This window comes from Dipodomys merriami, unplaced genomic scaffold, assembly GCF_024711535.1.
Source record: "Dipodomys merriami isolate MVZ:Mamm:240054 unplaced genomic scaffold, mDipMer1.0.p SCAF_518, whole genome shotgun sequence".
NCBI lineage: Eukaryota > Metazoa > Chordata > Mammalia > Rodentia > Heteromyidae > Dipodomys > Dipodomys merriami.
In genome coordinates this window covers 418,902-438,993 of record NW_027206089.1, presented here as the reverse complement: position 1 = coordinate 438,993, position 20,092 = coordinate 418,902, and the positions used below count along the sequence as shown (strand labels likewise).

The window sequence follows — 20,092 nt, the reverse complement described above, 5'->3', positions numbered from 1 at the left end:
GAATTCCCACATTTCCCAAAGAGGACAAGGGACGGTGTCCTCTGCCAAAGTCTAGCAAGCACGAGGGAAAAGAGAGCCCTAGGCAACTTAGACACAGGGGCTTCTCGCGGCCAGGCAACCCCAGCCTCTGGCAGAGAGGACCTCAGGAATCCGCGCGTGCCTCTTGTTTTTGGAGTGTCCAGTACCGAGGCTAAACTGACCCCGCAGGGAACAAGGCGGTGGCGGGAAAAAGAGGGGCGTCCTCGGCGAGGCGGGCCGCGAGGGGTCGGGGTCTGAGCTACCCACTGGAGGGCGGAGCGAAGACCGAAGAGGGTTTCGGGCGAGACGGGCGGATTGGCTGGGGACGTCTGGGGGAGCAGTCTCGGCAAGGGGTCCCGCGCGGAGGCGAGGGCGGGCGGCGAGGGGCGGGGCGGCGAGGGGCGGCCGTCTCGGCCCTCCCTGGCGGGGCCCTGCGGCCGGGGCGCTGGAGCGGGCCGAGCCGCCGCCGAGGCCGGAGCTGTCCCGCAGCCAGACCCGGCGGGCCCGAGCGGCGGGAGGGAGGCGGCGGCGCGCCCGGCCCCGCCCGCCCGCCCAAGCCAGCGTCTGCCGCGGCCGGCGCCGAGCCATGGTGAGTCTCGCGTCGCACCCCCCGGTGTCCCCCCGGCCGTCGGGAAGCCCGTAGCCCCCAGCCCCGTGCCTCCTGCGCCTGCCTCGCCTGCTCGGCGCTCCTGGGACTCGTCCGCTCGGTGCCCGCTTCCCGTGGACCCGCCCGCCGGCCCGCGGTCGAGCTGTCCGCCCCGGGCACGGCCTCACCCTCTCCCGCGTTCCTCCCCGGCCCTCCCCCGCCTCCCGCCGGTCTCTCACCTAGTCCGCACTCCTCCCCCGCCCTGCCTGTCCGGGGCAGCGCTTTCTTTTCCGGCTCTCCTCTCCCCTCCCCCGCCCTCCGGGTCCCAGCCCTCTGTCCTCCGTAGACCCCCACGGATTGTTCTTGCGGCTCTCCTGCAATGGCACTGCCTCGGGTCATGAGAACTGACCTGCTATAGCCACCATTTTCCATCTGTCCCCAGCCCGGTGAAGCTGGCCCACCCATCCGGCCCTGGGGGACCAGACACAGCTGTGGCTGGGCTGGGGCCAGGGGCACGGCCAAAGAGGGGAATTCCCGCCGAGAAAACGGGGCCGTGGCAAGGGTAGGGGGCGTGACGCTGCCAGAGCAGAGCAGAGATGTGGGGTTCCCCAGCACCCCCCAGCCCCCAGCCCAGCGCTGCAGGGAATGGAAGCGCTGCCTCCTGCTGCAGAAGGGAAGGAGCTCGGACGGACGGGAGCTCCCCGAAAGAGGCCAAGGCCCCTGGAGCGGCAGCGTGGGGCACTGGAAGCCCCTGCATCAACAGGAGCTAACACTTTCCTGGGAACTTTTCAGTCCAGAAGTACTCCTGAAGAAACATTGCAAGAGTGGGCACTGCCAGGGAGAGCGCCCACTGCACTGGGGTGCAGCCAAGGGGGGGTGCTCACTGCATAACGAAGGAGGGGGGAGGCCCTGCCAGGGCGCTCACTGCAGGGAGTGGAGGAGGGGCAGGAACACGAACGGGGTCTGCTCCGCTGCGAGGGGAGGTTGTAGCTAGAAGAAAGAGGAACTGGGCCAAGGAAAGCTGACTCAGTCTCTCTGGTCTCCCCTTTGGTCCTGGCCGACTGGAGGCTTGGCCTCTGAGCTCCTAGCCTGCCGTCGCCCGCTCCAGACCCCTCCTCCTCTTCTGCCGCTGCTGTTTCCTGTGGCTATGACTCTGGCCCAGCCATGAGCTCACCGCCCCTAATGGGTTGCAGCTGCCTCACTGCTTAGGCCCTAAATCCCGCCCCCCCTCGCCTTGAAGCTGAGGCCCACTTAGCCTCATCCCAGCCCATCTCCTAACCACCCCCATCCCCCCACCCACGCGCACAGAGCTGGCAGGGTCCTAGGAACACTAAGGGTCTGTCTGCTCGCCCACACACCTTGGGGCCTGGTCTGGGCGCTTACGCACAGAATGTCTGACTCAGGAGTGGTTGCCCTAGCTTCTTAGACTGCTGGGACATGCTGGCTACTCTGACTGGAGGGACTTAGGGTAAAATATGCAGTTTTGTCTAGAGGCCAAAGCAAGGCATGTGGGCAGTGATGGGGGTGGGTAGAGAGCTAGGTAAATACTTGCATTGAGTACCCCTTTTCCCATTTATGACCAAAAAATCTAATAAAATGAATTTCAAAGTCCATCTTAAAAGGGAATGAAACTTGCAAAGAAATAGCTCAAGGGGATTTTGTTTTGAGTGTGAGATGGTGAAAGATGTCACATTAATTCACTTGGAGGAGGCCAGTCTGGGTGAGTCTTTTGAGCTGATCTGGTGGCTCCAGGTCTAAGTTGGCAGAGAGAGGTCCCACTGGAATTAGAAAAAGATTTCAGCTGGAATGCATACTATTAAGGCCTCCTCCTCCCTTCCGCGAATGTTCCTTTTGTGCCTTTTTCCTCTTTTAAATGCCCCCACCCAGTTCTTTGTAACTCAATCCCACAGACTCTGGGAATGGGTGATTGCTTGGGAGCCATTCTGGAAGAGAAGAGTGCTATAAAGAATGCCAGTCTCTCTATCCTCCTTCTTCCCATCCATGTTAGTGGGTGTAGAGGTCTGGATGGGTACCCTAAGAGAAACAATTTACAGAATGGATCTGTGAAACCTCTATCAACTCAATCCCCTGATGGTCCCAGAGACTGTCTTTTGTCTCCTGAGGAGACCCTATGCAGTCACTAGGAGTCATGAACATTAATCTGAGACAATCCCAAGAACTCCCAGAATCTCCAAAACCAAGGCCTCAGATTTTAATAAGCATGAAGTCCTGGTAGGTGTGTAGACTGTGGTGGCCCAGCCCTCCCCCCATCCTGGCTCATCCCACCAGCATTTCCTGAGTGCCCATGAGGGCACACATGATGAGGGCCCCCGCAGGAAACAGCTAACTTCAGACCAGTGCAGCCCCCAAGGAGATAAGCTTGGGTGATCTTCAGGGATCTGTAGTCTGCTCTTGTCTCTCCCAGGAGCCTGAGCCAGTTGAGGACTGTGTGCAGAGCACACTTGCTGCCTTGTACCCACCTTTTGAAGCCACAGCCCCCACCTTGCTGGGTCAGGTGTTCCAGGTGGTGGAGAGGACTTACCGGGAGGATGCGCTGAGATACACACTGGACTTCCTGGTTCCAGCCAAGCACCTGCTTGCCAAGGTCCAGCAGGAAGCCTGTGTGAGTGGCTATATTTTGCATCTATATTTTGCTTCTCCTAAGATCATTGACCCACTCTAGATTTGCCAGGACTCTACTGATCCCAAAGGGTCACTTAAAGTGTCATTTGCTGAGCTCCCAGACTTTGGGCCTCACAAATACTGATTACCTAGATACTAACACATAGACATGTCCATTCATCTTTTCCAAGCATTGACCCCTAACCAACATTAACACCAAAAAGAAAAAAAAAAAAAAAAAAAAAGATCCTGACCTTCCAGAACCAATTCTAGACATTTCTATCTCATTAGGAATTCGTGAAGATGCTAATTCCCTCAGATATGACTCAGCAGAGATCCTTCACTCTATAGACATAAAGACTGAGTCTTTGATTCCTCTAAGCCAATGGCATCTGACCAGACCTCTGTAGTGATGGTCTCATAAGTCCCACATACAGAACTGGTTCCCTAGAGAAGCATCCTACCCCAGAGGACAAGTTCCAATCCCCACATCAACCCTAATTCTCCCTCCCCACCCCTCTAGACAAGGCCTTCCCAGAGTGGCCCTATTCTCACTGCCTCCCCTAATAGTTTCTTCAGCAGAGGTCTGAGTGCAGCCCCCACTTCTCTCCCCAGGCCCAGTACAGTGGATTCCTCTTCTTCCATGAGGGCTGGCCCCTCTGCCTGCATGAGCAGGTGGTGGTACAGCTAGCAGCCTTGCCTTGGCAGCTGCTGCGCCCAGGAGATTTCTACCTGCAGGTGGTACCTTCAGCAGCCCAAGCACCTCGGCTGGCACTCAAATGCCTGGCCCCAGGGGGTGGGAGGGTACAGGAGTTGCCTGTGCCCAATGAGGCCTGCGCCTACTTGTTCACACCTGAGTGGCTACAAGGCATCAACAAGGACCGGCCAACAGGTCGTCTCAGCACCTGTCTGCTCTCTGCACCTTCTGGAATTCAGCGGCTGCCCTGGGCTGAGCTCATCTGTCCACAGTTTGTGCACAAAGAGGGCCTCATGGTTGGGCATCAGCCAAGCACACTGCCCCCAGAACTGCCATCTGGACCCCCAGGGCTTCCCAGCCCGCCACTCCCTGAGGAGGTGCTGGGTACCCGGAGTCCTGGGGATGGGCATAATGCTCCTGCAGAAGGCCCAGAGGGTGAGTATGTGGAGCTGTTGGAGGTGACGCTGCCTGCAAGGGGGAACCCTATGGATGCTGAGGGCTCTTCAGGTCTCTCCAGGACCCGCACAGTACCTACTCGCAAGAGTGCTGGAGGAAAGGGCCGCCACCGGAGACATAGGGCATGGATGCACCAGAAGGGCCTCGTGCCTCGGGACCAGGATGGGGCACGACCACCTGGTGAGGGGAGCAGTACTAGAACCTCCCCTGGGTCTCCCCCAGGATCTGAGACTGTCCTGGAGGGGTCTGAGCCCCCAGCAGAGAACCTGGAAGAAACATCGGAATCTTGTCCCCTTCAGCCAGGGGAGGCTGGAGGAGCAGGCCCGGGGACTGAAGTACCACCTGGTACCCCTCGAAGAACAGGCAAGGGAAACAGGAGAAAAAAGCGAGCTGCAGGCAGAGGGGCTCTTAGCCGAGGAGGGGACAGTGCCCCTCATAGCCCTGGAGAAAAGGAGGAGACCAGATACCAGGAAACCCGTATCAATATGCCCTCACCAAATGAACACAAGCTTCCAGAATGTGGCCTGGTTAAGGAGAACGAAGGCTTGAGGAAGTTGGAATCTGAGCCAACAGAAGAACTCACACCAGCAGATGAAAAAGAGAGTAGGCCCCCAGAAGACTGTGGGCCTACAGAAGAGGGTGCCAGAGAGACAAAGCAAGAGGACATGAGCCCAGTACATATGGCAGGTGAGATGAAACTGAGGCCCAGGGCACAAGACTGGGCCTAGGGATGGGTAGAGAAGTAGAATTAGGCTGAGATCAGGCTTGAGCTCTGCCTGTGTCTGTACAGGATCCACAGGTCCAGAGGAGTTCCTGTCCGAACCCCCAACACAACCCCTGGAGACTGTGCAGGAAGTAAAAGGAGAGAACACTACAGAAGAGACCCCTTCAGCCCCCATCTCTGATGACCCCGATATAGCTTGGGACTTGATGGCATCTGGGTTCTTCGTCCTGACTGGTCAGTGGACAAAGGGAAAAGCACTGGGAGTGAGATAAACAGTCAAGGTGGGCTTGCGAGAGAGGAATGGAGAGAAGGAAGGAGGGAGGGAGCCAAAGACTGCTCCTAGCCTTGGCCATTTTGTGTCTTAGGTGGGATAGACCACAGTGGACGAGCTCTACTGACCGTTACCCCTCCATGCCCTCCTGAGGAGCCCCCAACCTCTCCAGACACTCTGAGCACTGTTCTTCATTATCTGCACTCACTGCTCAGGTAACCATGTGCATCTCAGTCCCCTAGAAATTAACTTTCTGAATCCTGAAGACCTGACCTCAGAGTACTGACCCTCTGCCTCTGGGACACTTACTTGAACCTCTCAGATTTTCAAACTGTTGACCTCTAACTTACTAACTTCTAGGATACCTTTATTAATCCCCCAAATTAGCATTGCTGACTTTCAATATCTAAGACACTACCTGAATTATCAGGGGATTGGTTCATTCATTCGACAAATGTTACCTATTAGGCACCATGCTACAGGATGACATTCAGTCCAAACTATTCCAGAACACAAGTCTTTCTAGACTTTCATTCCTTGACCCAGCTGCCATGTGAATGTAGATTCCTGATTGCTAGGTCAATTACTATCTGTTAGACACACATTAGGGTTTGGTCCTTTCCCCATTGCTTCCCAAATGTACTGGGCAAGCACAATTTAACAATTTAGCTATTCCTAAAGACAGTTAACACTAAATCCAAGCCAACGCCTCTGCTTTGCCCCACAGGCCTGATCTGCAGGTATTGGGGCTGTCGGTTCTGCTGGACCTTCGCAACACACCCTCCCTGCCTTCTGCACTTATTCCCATCCTGAATCAACTTCAGGTAACCAACCCTTTGAGAAAGGCAGTTCCTCTAGATCTTAACTTCCTTAGCGGCCTTTCTAGGTCATCTAAGTGCCTACAATTTAGGGCTCTCCTCTCTCTTTTCAGAACTCAGGAGACCCTCCCCTTATTCAGCGGCTACTAATTCTTACCCAGGATGCTCTTCAGACTGAACTCTATGGATTTCAGGTTTGAGCCACTCACTCTCACCTAGTTTTCCATCAGTAGTGGAGAGAGAAGGGGCTGGTGGAAGGGCCAGGTTGGTCTATGGCTCCCTGAGGGCCCAAGTAGAATTCCTTGCCCTCACTTATCTACAGGGTGCTGAGTTGCTGTCAGAGAATGAACTGAAAAGAGTGGCCAAGCCAGAGGAACTGCAGTGGGACCTAGGAGGTCACAGGGACCTCTCTCCAAGCTACTGGGTAGAGGTACATCAGGTAAGTTTCCCTTCTATCACTGATGACCCTGAAAGCTAGGAATGGGCCAGCTAGAATGAGCATATTCTACGTTAGGTTGCAGACCCAAGATACAACCATAGGTTGAAAAGAAGTACTTTGCAGAACTAGGTGTCAATGGCTCACACCTGTAATCCTACTCTAGAGGCTGAGATCTGTGGTTTGAGGTTCAGAGCCAGCCCAGATGAGACTCATCTCCAATTAACCAGCAAAAAAGTTGGAAGTAGACCTGTGGCTCAAGTGGTAGGGTGCCAGCCTTGAGTGAAAAAGCTAAGGGATAGCACTTTGACCCTGAGTTAAAGCCTCAGTATCAGAACCAAAAAGAAAAAGAAAAAAGAAAAAAGAGGGGGCTGGGAATGTGGCTTTGTAGTAGAGTGCTTACCTAGCATGCATGAAGCCCTGGATTTGATTCCTCAGTACCACATAAATAGAAAAAGCTTGAAGTGGTGCTGTGGCTCAAGTGGTAGCTTTGAGCACAGAGAGGTTTAGAGACAGTGCCCAGGCCCTGAGTTCCAGCCCCAGGACTGGAAAAAAGAAAAGGAAAGTACTTTCCATTCCTCTTAGTTCAGAAAGCACTTATTACTCACAAAACATGAGAGCTGTTGCTGAGATAAGAGGAGCATGTGAACTTCTTTATATGGAAACGTGTAATTTTTTTGATGAAAGATGAAATCACAAAACAACTAACTAGAGAAGAATACAATATATTATCATGTGGTTTCTGGAAAGTGCTAGGAGTTGAAAGGTTAGTTTTTGTTCCATGTAGCCTTGAACAAGTTACCTTTTTCTCACATTTGAAGATGGTACCCATTTCTGTACTTGCTCCCTATTCCCATATCCAAGCCTCAGCATCCTCATCCACAAAGTCCATCAGTCCTGGTGATCTCTAAAGGTCCTTCCTGCTCATATCTTTTATGAGTTTAAGTTCTGTGAGTATTCAGGAAGAGAGAAATAAATATGATCTGAGCTGAGCATGAGCAGAAGTCTATATAGCTCAATCTATAAGTTGCATGACAGAAGGAAAATGAGTCTGAAAGAGGCAGAAAAGGAGATTTGGAAGGGCAGAGACCCAATACAGACAAAGGAAAAGGAAGCTCACATTTACTAACCTGTACAATGTGCCTGGCCCATCCAGGTGCTAGGCTGATACCATCTCTTTAAAACTTATAAAATCCCCTCTTAATTCAACTTTATAGCTGGAGAAAATGAAGTTTAGAGTTTGTGGACCTGCCCAAGAGTCAGATAATTAGTAAGCAACGAAGTCAGGTACTGCACCAACCATGAGTCTCCAGCACTGCTCAACACTCACAATAAGTTCCTTGTCCTGAATCCTCATATTCAACTCCATCCCTACCTATGGGTTTCAGGAAGTGGCGAGGCTATGTACCCTGTGTCGGGGTGTGCTGGGCTCTGTACAACAAGCAATTGAGGAGCTGAAGGGAACGGCGGAGCCAGAGGGAGAGGTATGAAAAGATGGGACAATGGGGGGTTATGGATTAGATTGGTGTAGGCTGTCTCTAGTGGAGCCTCATCTATCATTCCCTGTCCCCAGCAGGTAGTGGGAATGCCTAAACCCCTGCAGAAGATACTAGCAGATTCTCGGCTGACAGCTTTACAGAGGGACGGAGGAGCCATCCTGATGAGACTTCGTTCCACCCACAGCAGCAAGTATGAGAGCTGGGTGTGCAGAAGTATATATAGGAGGGTGAGATAACAAACCCAAGGTGGAATGGCCACTGGTAAATTGAAGCTGTCAGATTGTTTTTACTGTACATATGTCTGGGCAAAGTGTGCTTTTGCACTTAACAACTTTTGCAATATTCCTGCACACTAGTTGCCATTATAAGGATTTTTAGGCTCTGATCCTAGCCACTCTGGAAGCTGAGGTCTGAGGATCCTTGTTCAAAGCTAGTCTGAGCAGAAAAGTCCAAACTTTTAACTCCAATTAGCAACAAGGTGTGGCTCAAGTAGTAGAGTGCCAGCCTTGAGTAAAAAAAAGGGAGAATACCCTTTCCCTAAATTGAAGCCTAATACTGGCACAGAAATAAACCAATAAATAAATAGGTAAGAATCCAGGGGCTTGACAAGGGCAAGGGCTCATTCTAGTCTCTCCTTCTCCAGGCTGGAGGGCCCAGGTCCAGCCACACTATACCAGGAGGTGGATGAAGCCATCCACCAGCTTGTGCGCCTCTCCAACCTTCATGTTCAGCAACAAGAGCAACAGCAGCGCCGGTACCGACTCCAACAGGTAAGAACTCATAGTCCTCATTACTGGAGCTTGGGAGCCTCTGGTACTCCCTTCTCTACAGATACTTCATATTGATGGGGTGAATATAACCTGTCGAAGTGAATGCCCATCTCTTCTCATCTTTCCTAGAGCTTGGTCATAGTAAGTGTGAAACTCAGCAAGAGAGCTGGAGCAGCTCAACACCAACAAAAAAAAAAAAAAAAAAAGGCTAGATGTCCCCACTGTTTGTGTGTGATCTGGGATCCTGAGAGATGCTCATTGTCCAAGGGATCCTAGAAAAAGCTAGCTGAAGGGTTTACCTCCTTCGCATAAAGATAACAAATACCTATTGATACTTTTTTGTGTGCTGGTTCTGGGACTTGAACTCAGGGCATGGGCACTGTGGCTCTACTATTTGAGCCACAACTCCATTTCTAGCTTTTTGCTGGTTAACTGGAGGTAAGAGTCTCTCAGACTTGCCTTCCTGGTTGGCTTCAAACCACCATCCTCAGCTCTTAGCCTCCTGCATAGCTTGGATTTCAGGTGTGAGTCTGTAATCAGTTGCCAGCTATATCTGCTGCCTCAACTCCTTATGCAGTAGAGTCCCCAGTAGAGGCTGGAAAGGCCTTGTCTCCCTCCACCTTGGCAGGAAGGCAGTGCAAGGTCTAAAAGCAACCACTGGACTTCTTATGACAAGATATGTGAACAAGACTGGCTTCTCTTAACCTTAATTGTTCTTTCCTGGGATTAAGAACCCCACAGAGATTTGTTCTTTACCCTGTTATGTGGGGTGGAGTGAGCTTTTGAAATATGGTTATTTCTCCTTATTCCTTTTTATTTTGGGGGGTCCAATCATGGGGCCTGAACTCTGGGCCTAGGCGCTGTCCCTCAGCTCTTCAACTCAAGGCTAGCACTTTACCACTTGAGCCACAGTGCCACTTCCGGCTTTTTTCTTTTTGCCTATGTGGTACTGAGGAATCGAACCCAGGGCCTCAGGCATGCAAGGCAAGCGTTCTACCACTGAACCACCTTCCCAGCCCTCCTCCTTATTCCTAAGCATGGCATGGTGTGTTCCTCACAGATGCCTATGTGGGCATCAGGGAAAGGGTCATCTCAGAGTCATTTGTTTCTAAGATTGTGGCACACTTGCTTCCTCTATTCCAACATCCAAGAAGTCATCTCCTACTGTTTATTAGCTTTCCTGTATTTTTATAAATCCTGTTTGAAAACAGGGTTTGGAGGTGGAAGTGATGAGCCTGAGTTCTAGCTACCATATGTGTAAGACATTAACAACTTAGGAAGCTTCTCTGAGTTTTCAAGTCTACAGAATGAGGATAGTAACATGATGTACAAGAGAGTTAGGAGGATGAGATGAATTTGGCAAAGAACTCTAAAAGTAGTTATTGTTGGCACTAGCTGTTCAGGGACATTCTCAGGCTTCATCTTCAGGCTATCCTACCATAGCTTCCTCCCTTTCTTCTGAGGAAAAACTTATCATCTCTTTTTGTTCAAACATCTCAAAGCAAGCATGAGGGTTTCTAATGGCAGCATAACAAGCAGCCAGACCTTGATACACATTCACACACAGAACCACTATCTGGGCCATGGACCACTCTCCAGCCCTGGGGCCTAGGACACTGCCCACATCACCAGACAGAGTGAGTGTGAAATTTCTCCTGGCTCTAGTTGTCCAGAGGATCTTCCTTCCTGCCTTTGGTTCATACCAGTTTTATCTGTTCACCTACTCTGAGTGCTTCATGAGGCTCTCTACTAAAGAGTTTGGATGGTTTTTTTTTTTTTTCAATAGTAGGGTTTGAACTAAGGGCCTTGTGCTTGCTAGGCATGTTCTTTGCCACTTAAGCAACATCCCTTCTACTACTAAAGACTTCTTACCTGGTGTCTCACAGGGTCCTGTGGAAACTGCTACCACTCATTGTTATCAATTTCATGTTACTGATGAAACAAAATAGTTCTATAGGTCAAGGTCATGGAACTAGAGCTGGTGCTCAGCCTTTCTGCTTCATAGCCTTCTTTTCCCTCATGGTCCCTGCTATCCCATCCCATTTGCCTCAGGTGCTGCAATGGCTCACAGGCCCAGGCAAGGAGCAGCTGGCTAACTTTTCTGTGCCTGGTGACTCCCTGTCTGCCTTGCAAGAGACAGAGCTTCAATTCCGGGCTTTCAACACTGAGGTTCAGGTGAGTGGGAAGAAGAATTTGTGGGGAAGTCAGTAGAAAGAGAGAGGATAGACCTGAGCATGCCTCCCTTTTCCAGGAACGCCTGGCTCAGGCCCGGGAAGCCTTGGATCTGGAGGAAGACACTACTTCTCAGAAGGTTCTGGATGCCTTTGAACAGCGCTTGGAGCAGGTGGAAAGTGGCCTCCATCGGGCCCTGAGGCTTCAGCGCTTCTTCCAGCAGGTGTGTGTGTACAGAGCACCTTCCTGTGCTCACTATCATCTCTCTTCAGCCTGGAGATGCTGATCTAGTAGTGGTTAAGAGCAAGGGCTAGGTGTGGTGGCTCATGTTTAATTGTGCCTACTCAAAAGGCAGAAGCAGCAGGATCCCGAATTGAAGATCAACCTAAGCAAAAAGGTTTTGTTTTTTGTTTTTGTTTTGGTCAGTTGTGGGGCCTGAACTCTGGGCCTGGCGCTGTCCTTCAGCTCTTCAGCTGAAGGCTAGCACTCTACCACTTGAGTGTCAGCCCCACTTTCGGCTTTTTCTGCTTATGTGGTACTGAGGAATAGAACCCAGGGCCTCATGCATGCAAGGCAAGCACTCTACCACCAAACCACTTCCCAGCCCTGCAAAAAGGTTTTAAGACACTGTCTTAATACAATATTATTATCTTAAACATAAAATAAAAAGCTAAGCACAAGTGACTCATGCCTGTAATCCTAGCTACTCAGGAGGCTGAGACCTAGAGGATTGAGATTCAAAGTCAGCCTGAGTAGAAAAAGTATTTGAGACTCCATCTTCCATTAATCAGCAAAATGCCAGCGTAGAGGTAAGGCTGAAGTGATAGAGTGCTAGTTGTAAACAAGAAAGCCAAGTGCGAGACCAAGGCCCTGGGTTAAAGACTTGGTACCAGCTCAATGAACAAATAAGTGAATAAGTAAATAAATAAATGAATGAATATAAAAAACCAAAGACTAGAGGTGTGGCATAAGTGGTAGACTGCTTGTCTAGCATATTTGGGCTCAATTCCCAGTACTGAGAGAGAGGGAGAGAGAAAGAAGAGAGACTTAGGAATGGATCTTCTCAGCTTTGATTCTTTGCTCAGCCATCAATTTGCTGAATGACTGTTAAAGCCAATGTGCCTTTGTAGACATCTGCCTATATGAAAGTAGTACCAATCCTGCAGCATATACCCTCTGTATAAGTACTAACTGTTCCAGGCTCCTCAGGCTCCATGCCATGGTAACATAGCGTGCCTTCAAGGGACATGGTTAGGCAGTGATGCTGGGACAGTAAGAAAACAGAAATGTGACAGGCATTGGAGAGCCATCAGCAAAGTAAGATCTATTGTGGTGGGCATTTGGGAGTGGCACAGGCTCTCAGCTTCTCTTATCTCCAACCCCTTTGGCTTTGTAGGCACACGAGTGGGTGGATGAGGGCTTCGCTAAACTAGCAGAAGCTGGGCCCAGTCGTGAGTCTGTGCTGGCAGCCCTTGCCCTGCGTCGGGCCCCAGAGCCCAGTGCTGGCACCTTCCAGGAGATGCGGGCTCTGGCTTTGGACCTGGGCAGCCCAGCAGCCCTTCGAGAATGGGGCCACTGCCGAGCCCGCTGCCAAGAGCTGGAAAAGAGGATTCAACAACAGCTGGGAGAAGAGGCCAGTCCTCGGGGCCACCGGCGACGACGGGCAGACAGTGCCAGCAGCGCAGGGGCCCAGCAGGGCTCCCACAGCCCCTCACCCAGCCTCAGCTCTCTGCTACTGACCAGCAGCCCTGGGCCACGGGCAGCCCCATCACATTGCTCCTTGGCCCCCTGTGGGGAAGACTATGAGGATGAGGTCCTTGAGCTGGCTCCAGAAGCTGACAGCAGGCCCCCAAGAACCGTGCTAATCCGAGGCCTTGAGGTCACCAGTACTGAGGTGGTAGACAGAACGTGCTCACCTCGGGAACATGTACTGCTGGGCCGGGCTGGGGGGCCAGATGGTCCCTGGGGAGTAGGCACCCCTCGGATGGAACGCAAACGAAGCATCAGGTGAGAACCCAGCCCTATTGGTTCCCAAAAGGCAAACCCAACTACCTACCAGTGGGTGGTAGCAGGGTAACAGCTCAGCAATTCAGTGCCCAGCTAACACTTCTGCTGCTGCTCTGGTTCTGCCTACAGTGCCCAACAGCGCCTGGTGTCTGAACTGATCGCCTGTGAGCAAGATTATGTGACCATTCTGAGTGAGCCGGTGCCACCCCCAGGGCCTGAGCTGACTCCTGAACTTCGGGGCACCTGGGCTGCTGCCCTGAGTACCCGGGAGAGACTTCGAAGCTTCCACCGCACACATTTCCTGCGGGAGCTTCAGGGCTGCGCCGCCCACCCTCTGCGCATCGGGGCCTGCTTCCTTCGACATGTAAGTCCTCTCTCTTCCAGTGTTCTGGCCCCTTCCACCTGTCCCCCATCGGTATCAATGCCCACTTCTCCCTTGAGAGGCACAGCTCTATCCCCTCAAAGTGGTTCCTGGACTTTGCTCTCCACAGGGAGATTTTCTCTCACTCCAAGCAGGCTGAGTGCATCCTAGGAACCCAGCCTCTCCTTTGGGCTGCAGTGAGGATGAGGAAGGAAAAGGAGGGGCCTCACGAAGGATTCCTCTTCTTTACCTGTGCAGGGGGACCAGTTCAGCCTCTATGCGCAGTTCGTGAAGCACCGACACAAACTAGAGAATGGTCTGGCTGTGCTCAGCCCCCCAGCCAAGGTAAATTTCTTTTCAGCCCTCACGAGAAGGGAGGCAGAAAAAGAGAACAGCTAGGGAAGGATAAAACTCACCCCACCTTGAAATCCCTCAGATTTTCTCTTTTCAATAATCTCCCAATACTAGACAGAGCCAGGTGAGGCTGGGTTCTTTTCTGGGTCCCCCCTATGTAAGTTTGGGCAAGATTCTTGATTCCTTTTCTGTGTTTGGTAAATGTCTACTCTGTCCCACTCACATGGAATGTCCCACTCACAAGGACTTCATGTTAAAAAAAAAAAATGCTAAAGTGGCTGGCTACTGATTGCTCCTGCCTATAATCCTATCTGCTCAGGAAACTGAGATCTGAGAATGGAGGTCCAAAGCCAGCCCAGATAGAAAAGTCCATTCGACTCATCTCCAGTTAATTACCAAAAAGCTGGAAATAGAGGTGTGGCTCTAGTGGTAGAGTATCAGCCTTGAACAAAAAAAACTAAAGGATAGTTCCCAAGCCCCAGATTCTGACAGACTCACAAACAGTGAAAATGATTTTAGAAGCTAAATGCGAGAGATTATAAGAGGTTATTGCTTGAGTTCCTACCTCTCCCCTTAATTCTTGTTCCTCACCTTAGGGCTCCATGGAAAGTGGTCCTAGTTTGCCTCGAGCCCTGCAGCAGCCCCTGGAACAGCTGGCTCGATATGGACGGCTCTTGGAGGAGCTCCTGCGTGAAGCTGGGCCTGAGCTGAGTTCTGAGCGCCAGGCCCTTGGGGCTGCTGTTCAGTTGCTCCGGGAACAAGAGGCCCGAGGTAGAGATCTGCTAGCTGTGGAAGCAGTGCGAGGCTGTGAGGTAAGGTCCTGGTTCTAGTCACTCCTGCTCCTACTGCCTAACCCTGTGGCCTCAGAAGCTACCTGGGCTGGTGCTACGAATCAGACTCCAGGTCTGAGGGCCCTGGGCTCTGATTTCTAATGGGCTGGGTAGTCTTCACTAAGTCATTGAACTTAACTGGTCCTAAGTTTCCTCATCTGCAAATAAAAAAGCCATATCTTGTTCAACATCTCATGATCCTACTACATCTGCTTTGTGCTACCCTATTCTGATCCTGATTCTTATCTTTCCCTTCTGCCTGCATCTCAACACCCAACACTTACTTTACTCTCTTCTACCTAGTCTTTCCTGGTTCTTGTGACTCCAAAAGTAGGCTTCCTGAACCTACTTCCTCTGGGATAGACCTACACTTTGTTGGGTCTCTTCCTGGGTTCTCAGTATGCAAATACCTATTGTAAGTTCTATTGTGCCATGTTCCTCCCATCTTCAGAGGCAGAGCTGTGCTTCTAGACAGGTGTGCTGGGCATGGTGACCAGTGGATGGGTTCTAGGCTAAGGATGACCCTGACTTCCTGATTCTGTGTGAGGACCAGTACATCAGATCCCTTGACCTATAAATCTGTTGGTTTTTTGTTTTGTTTTGTTTTGCCAGCCCTGGGGCTTGAACTCAGGGACTAGGTACTGTCCCTGAGCTTCTTTTGCTCAAGGCTAGCACTCTACCACTTGAGCCACAGTACCACTTGTGGCTTTTTCTGTTTATGTTGTACTGAGGAATTGAACCTAGGACTTCATGTGTACTGGGCAAGCACTCTACCACTAAGCCACATTCCCAGCCCTATAAGGACCCCTGGGTCAACAACCTTTCCTTTTCCTTTCCCCAGATAGATCTGAAGGAGCAGGGGCAGCTCTTGCATCGGGACCCATTCACTGTTGTCTGCGGCCGGAAGAAATGCCTTCGCCATGTCTTTCTTTTTGAACACCTGCTTCTATTCAGCAAACTCAAAGGCTCTGATGGCGGGTTGGAGACCTTTGTTTACAAGCAGGCTTTTAAGGTACATTACTTGGAGTGAGTATGTATGCATAGGGGGGTAGGATTCATCTCTTTTGTGGACTCAGAATGTTCTGGAAATTCAACTCCAATCCCATTTCAGATGCATCATCTAGATAGGCTTTGACCTGATATCAGCCAGGGAATGATAGAGCTCCTTGCAGCTAGTTTACTCCATGGAGATTTCCTTATAGTTCATACAGGAGATATTGTGAGGCATTTCAAGGCCAAATGGAAGAGGGCCTTCCTCATTAAGAACACACATGCCAGCTGGGCACCAGTGGCTCAATCCTAGCTACTCAGGAGGCTGAGATCTGAGGATCATGGTTCAAAGCCAGCCCGGGCAAGAAAGTCTGTGAGATTCTTATCTCCAATAAACCATGAGAAAACTGGAAGTGGTGCTGTGGCTTAAGTGATAGAGCCCAAGCCTAGAGTTCAAGCCCCACTACCTACAAAAGAAAAAAAAGAACACACATGCCTTTTAAGTTAGGGGTAGTCCTGGGGTAACAGGAAAAAGGACACTATATACCCAAACGACACAACAACAAAAAAGCTTTAGCTAGGCACAGATGGCCCTCCCTATAATCCTAGCTTCTTGGGAGGCTGAGATCAGGAAGACTGAGGTTCAAAGCCAACCACAGCAAAGGTCACAAGACTCCTTCTCAACCCATAGCTGAATGTAGTGATGCATGCCTATCATCCAAGCTATGTGGAAGGCTAAGATTGGAAGGATCATAGCTCTAGACCATGAAAATCTATGAAAGTCCATCTCAGTAGAAGAATATGAGCCTGTGGCACAGGCCTGCCATTCCAGCTACAACAGAAAATCTAAAATAGGAAGATCACAGCCCAAGGATCCCCAGGAAGGAAGTGAGACCTTATCTCAAAAATAACCAGTGCCAAAAAGGACTGTATATGCGGCTAAGCAGTAGAGTGCCTGCTTAGCAATCATGAGGTCCTGAATCCAAAGCCTAGTGCCAACAAGAAAAAAAAGGCAGGCCTTGATTTAGGGAAGCAGCCAGTTAACCAACCTTAGCAACCTATGGTCAGGTAGTATGGAGTTATTCTTAAGGTTTCTGAACTCTGTCATTCTACACTAGTTCCAGCTCAACAGGAAGTAATATAGGGGGAAAGAGCCTATGTTTGGAATACCAGACATGGGTTTGAATCTTTCGTCTCTAATAATCTATCAGCTCTTGGGCAAGTTGATTCATATCTTTAAGCCTCATGTCCTCTTTCTGTAAATCATGTTCTTAAGAAGACTACATGTAGAGCACTTAGTACCTCACAGGTGTTCAGCAAATTATGGAACATCTGCCAGATGCCAGCCTATACATAGAGCTTGCCCATAGGGCAAGGACTCCTTCCTTCACCATTCCCCTCTGTTCTTCCTCAGACTGCTGACATGGGGCTGACAGAAAACATTGGGGAAAGTGGACTGTGTTTTGAGCTGTGGTTTCGGCGACGGCGTGCACGAGAGGCATACACTCTGCAGGCAACCTCACCAGAGATCAAACTCAAGTGGACAAGTTCTATTGCCCAGCTGCTATGGAGACAGGCAGCCCATAACAAGGGTACTGGACAGAGACAGGGAAGCTGTATTTGGAATCAGGGTTCTAACAGGAGATTTTGTGGAATATGGGAATTGCTTGGGAAAGCTTTGTAGGATGCTTTCCAAACTACAAAGATAGTAAAAATGTGAGGTTTGTTCTTAATGCCCAAGATAAATGGAAGTGAGTATTAGAAGGAAAGGCATGTGGGCAGGACAGAATATATGGAAGAGAAGAGACAAATTGGAGGAGGAAATCAAAGATGACTATCATCATCCATTTTGTGGTAGTACACAGGAAGAATTAGGAGATGTCCCAGATGCTAGTGGTTCACACCTGTAATCCTAGCTAGTCAGGAGGCTTAGCAGTCAGTCTAGGTAAGAATGTCCTTAAAACTGTTATCTCTAGTTAGCCACTAAAAAGCTGGAAATGGAGCTGTGGCTCAAGTAGTAAAGCATCAGCCTCAGTGAAAAAGCCAAGCAAGAGGCCTTGAGTTCAAGCCTTAGTATCAGCGCCAGAAAAAAAAAAAAAAGGGACACTAGTGGCTTATGCCTAGCTGTTCAGGAGGCTTAGGATTGGAGTTCAAAGCCAGCCCAGGCAAAAAGTCCCTGAGACTCTTATCTCCAATTAACCAATAAAAAGCCAGAAGTAGCTCCAAGTGGTAGAGCACTAGCCTTGAGCAAAAAAAGCCAAGTGAGAGTGATAGGCTCTGAGTTCAAGCCCCAGTACTGGCACACACACAAAAAATAATCGTAATACTACATGTCAAGATACAGAGGAAGAAAGGAATCATGAGAGTTGGAAAAGAAAAAGTCAACACAGTGTGATACCACTGAAGCTAGACCCGGGCAGCAGGAGATGGTTAACAGGGTCTCTATTCTCTAGAGCTCCGAGTGCAGCAGATGGTCTCCATGGGCATTGGTAATAAACCTTTCCTGGACATCAAAGCTCTTGGGGAACGGACACTGAGTGCCTTGCTCACTGGAAGAGGTGAGGGCCAGGGTACTGTGTGGGGGAGCCCCCAGAAGTCAGACCTTAACTACTGGTGCAGGTCAATGGGGCGGTGTGGTGGAAAGTCAGGAAGAGTAATGAGTGGGCCTCTTTCCAAAACCTGTGGGACTGACTGGGGGGGCCCTCTGTGCTGGCAGTTGTTGTAAGAAGCCAGGAGGACTTTCCCACACCAGCACTCCCCCACTCCCCACTCTCTGCAGCCGCCCGCACCCGGGCCTCAGTGGCCGTGTCATCCTTTGAGCATGCCGGCCCCTCCCTTCCCGGTTTCTCGCCGGGAGCCTGCTCCCTGCCTGCTCGCGTCGAGGAGGAGGCCTGGGATCTGGACGTCAAGCAAATTTCCTTGGGTGAGGCACCTCTCAAGGGGTGGCCCCCAGCAGCTGGGTCATCATGGTGATGTTCAGGCTGTCTACTGCTAAGCAAGTCCTTTATCTAGCCAAGTAGCCCAGTTGCTATGACAACTGTGTACAGCTTCCCCATTGCTAAAAGAGCCTTCCATCTGGTTGCTAGGGTGATGCTTACAGCAGCTTTTTGCTAAGAAGCACTTCCTCTGTACCTCTCTCTCTAGCTCTCCTTGGGTTTCTATGGAAACTGCCTCAGCTTCCTGTTGTATCCTCCTGGTTCACCACAGCAATCCTTATAGTTTCCTGTTGCTTCCTCCCTGGTTGCTCTAATGACGCTTCTGCCTCTTGGTAGGGGGGTTCTCTTGAAACTGGATTGCTATGGTGACTTACAGCTTCCTGTTGCTATGGAGCCTTTTCTTCTCTGATGAAATAGCTTGGTTGCTTAAGGTAATCTGGAAGGGCTTTATACCCTGTTCTCATCCAAGTTTCCCCTCTAGCCCCAGAAACACTTGACTCTTCTGGAGATGTGTCCCCAGGACCAAGAAACAGCCCCAGCTTGCAATCCCCTCATCCTGGGAGCAGCACTCCCATTCTGGCCAGTGGAGGGATCTTAGGGCTATCTCGACAGGTAAGTCTCTGCAATTAGTCTGGGAATAGGGTGCTCTCTTTGGTCACTCTGGGTGGGCATTTCTGATAATTTGACCCTTTGGAGGGTAGGAGAACCTGTAATCTTAAGCTTCCAGTTACAGCTTGGCATTTCTCCCTGGCTAAAAGGCATCAGGGTCAAAGGTAAAAAGCAATCTTCAAGATGAAGTGTACTTGGGAGACATAGGAAATATGCCTCTAAATTCATTTCAGTTTCTCTGCCCTCAGAATCATGCCCGAGCCCTGAGTGACCCTACCACGCCTCTGTGACCCAGGTGAGTCAGTGTCCCCTTTCTACCTTACCCAGCAAATGCCTTCTTTCCTGATCTCAGCTACTCACTCAGTAGTCAGCTTCTTCCCTCTTCCAACCTATCTTCCTTTTCTCTCTTGGCTTCTAGAGAAGATCCAGAACTTGGCTGTTGCTCCCCCTTCTCAGCACATTTTAGGCTGGGAAGCCAGTGAGACATAATGGAGGACTAGGAGAGCTCTGAATTCTCTCTGCTTCTTGGACAGAGGAGGACCACAGCATGCCCCTGCTACTGCTATCTCTAGCTCTCCCCTGCTTGGTGCCTTCTGCTTCAACAACAGAGCAACCACACTTGCTAGCCTTCTTTACCCTGTGGAGGTGGGGAAATTATCCCTCTTCCAGTCCTTCCCCATCCTGTGCCACTGCACCCCACAGGACACAGCTCTGCTGACAGCCTGTTTCTCTTCTTATCCCACGACTCTCCCAGAGAAGATTTGAGCTGTCCTTGGAGTTCCTGGTGACTCCATTCTGGGGTGCCTTGGGAAAGGGAGCTTATACAAACCATTGAAGGAGTGGGCCAGGAACTGCAGACTTTATATATGTAATTATTCTTATTGTACTATTGTTATATTAAATGTATTTACTCATACTCTGCCTCTCAGGAGCCAA

General features: G+C 50.6%; 1 protein-coding gene across 5 annotated transcripts; it reads left to right on the top strand.

The window, feature by feature from the left end:
- The first annotated feature begins 531 nt into the window (after positions 1 to 531).
- On the top strand, positions 532 to 20,072 carry Arhgef40 (Rho guanine nucleotide exchange factor 40). 5 transcript variants are annotated; one of them, XM_069998390.1, is made up of 24 exons: positions 532 to 607; positions 3,030 to 3,227; positions 3,842 to 5,066; positions 5,170 to 5,337; positions 5,469 to 5,589; positions 6,102 to 6,198; positions 6,306 to 6,386; positions 6,515 to 6,631; positions 8,017 to 8,112; positions 8,205 to 8,317; positions 8,771 to 8,897; positions 10,950 to 11,072; positions 11,149 to 11,292; positions 12,466 to 13,076; positions 13,206 to 13,440; positions 13,696 to 13,782; positions 14,388 to 14,603; positions 15,463 to 15,633; positions 17,026 to 17,203; positions 18,065 to 18,169; positions 18,391 to 18,534; positions 19,029 to 19,159; positions 19,405 to 19,451; positions 19,575 to 20,072. In XM_069998390.1, exons 1-23 carry the CDS (start codon positions 605 to 607, stop codon positions 19,444 to 19,446), a joined length of 4,533 nt encoding a protein of 1,510 aa, XP_069854491.1. In that variant the 5' UTR covers positions 532 to 604; the 3' UTR covers positions 19,447 to 19,451; positions 19,575 to 20,072. The 5 variants fall into 5 exon arrangements, with proteins under 5 accessions (XP_069854491.1, XP_069854490.1, XP_069854489.1 ...); XM_069998389.1 differs by having other exon boundaries at positions 8,202 to 8,317; positions 19,911 to 20,072; XM_069998388.1 differs by having other exon boundaries at positions 8,202 to 8,317; positions 19,859 to 20,072.
- The last annotated feature ends 20 nt before the right edge of the window (positions 20,073 to 20,092 follow it).

Bases quoted from the DNA above. Each gene is read 5' to 3' on its own strand.
- Arhgef40 (XM_069998389.1), top strand. The intron at 13,077-13,205 runs GTGAGAACCCAG...TTCTGCCTACAG, and splicing joins GAACGCAAACGAAGCATCAG to TGCCCAACAGCGCCTGGTGT. The intron at 17,204-18,064 runs GTACTGGACAGA...TCTATTCTCTAG, and splicing joins ACAGGCAGCCCATAACAAGG to AGCTCCGAGTGCAGCAGATG.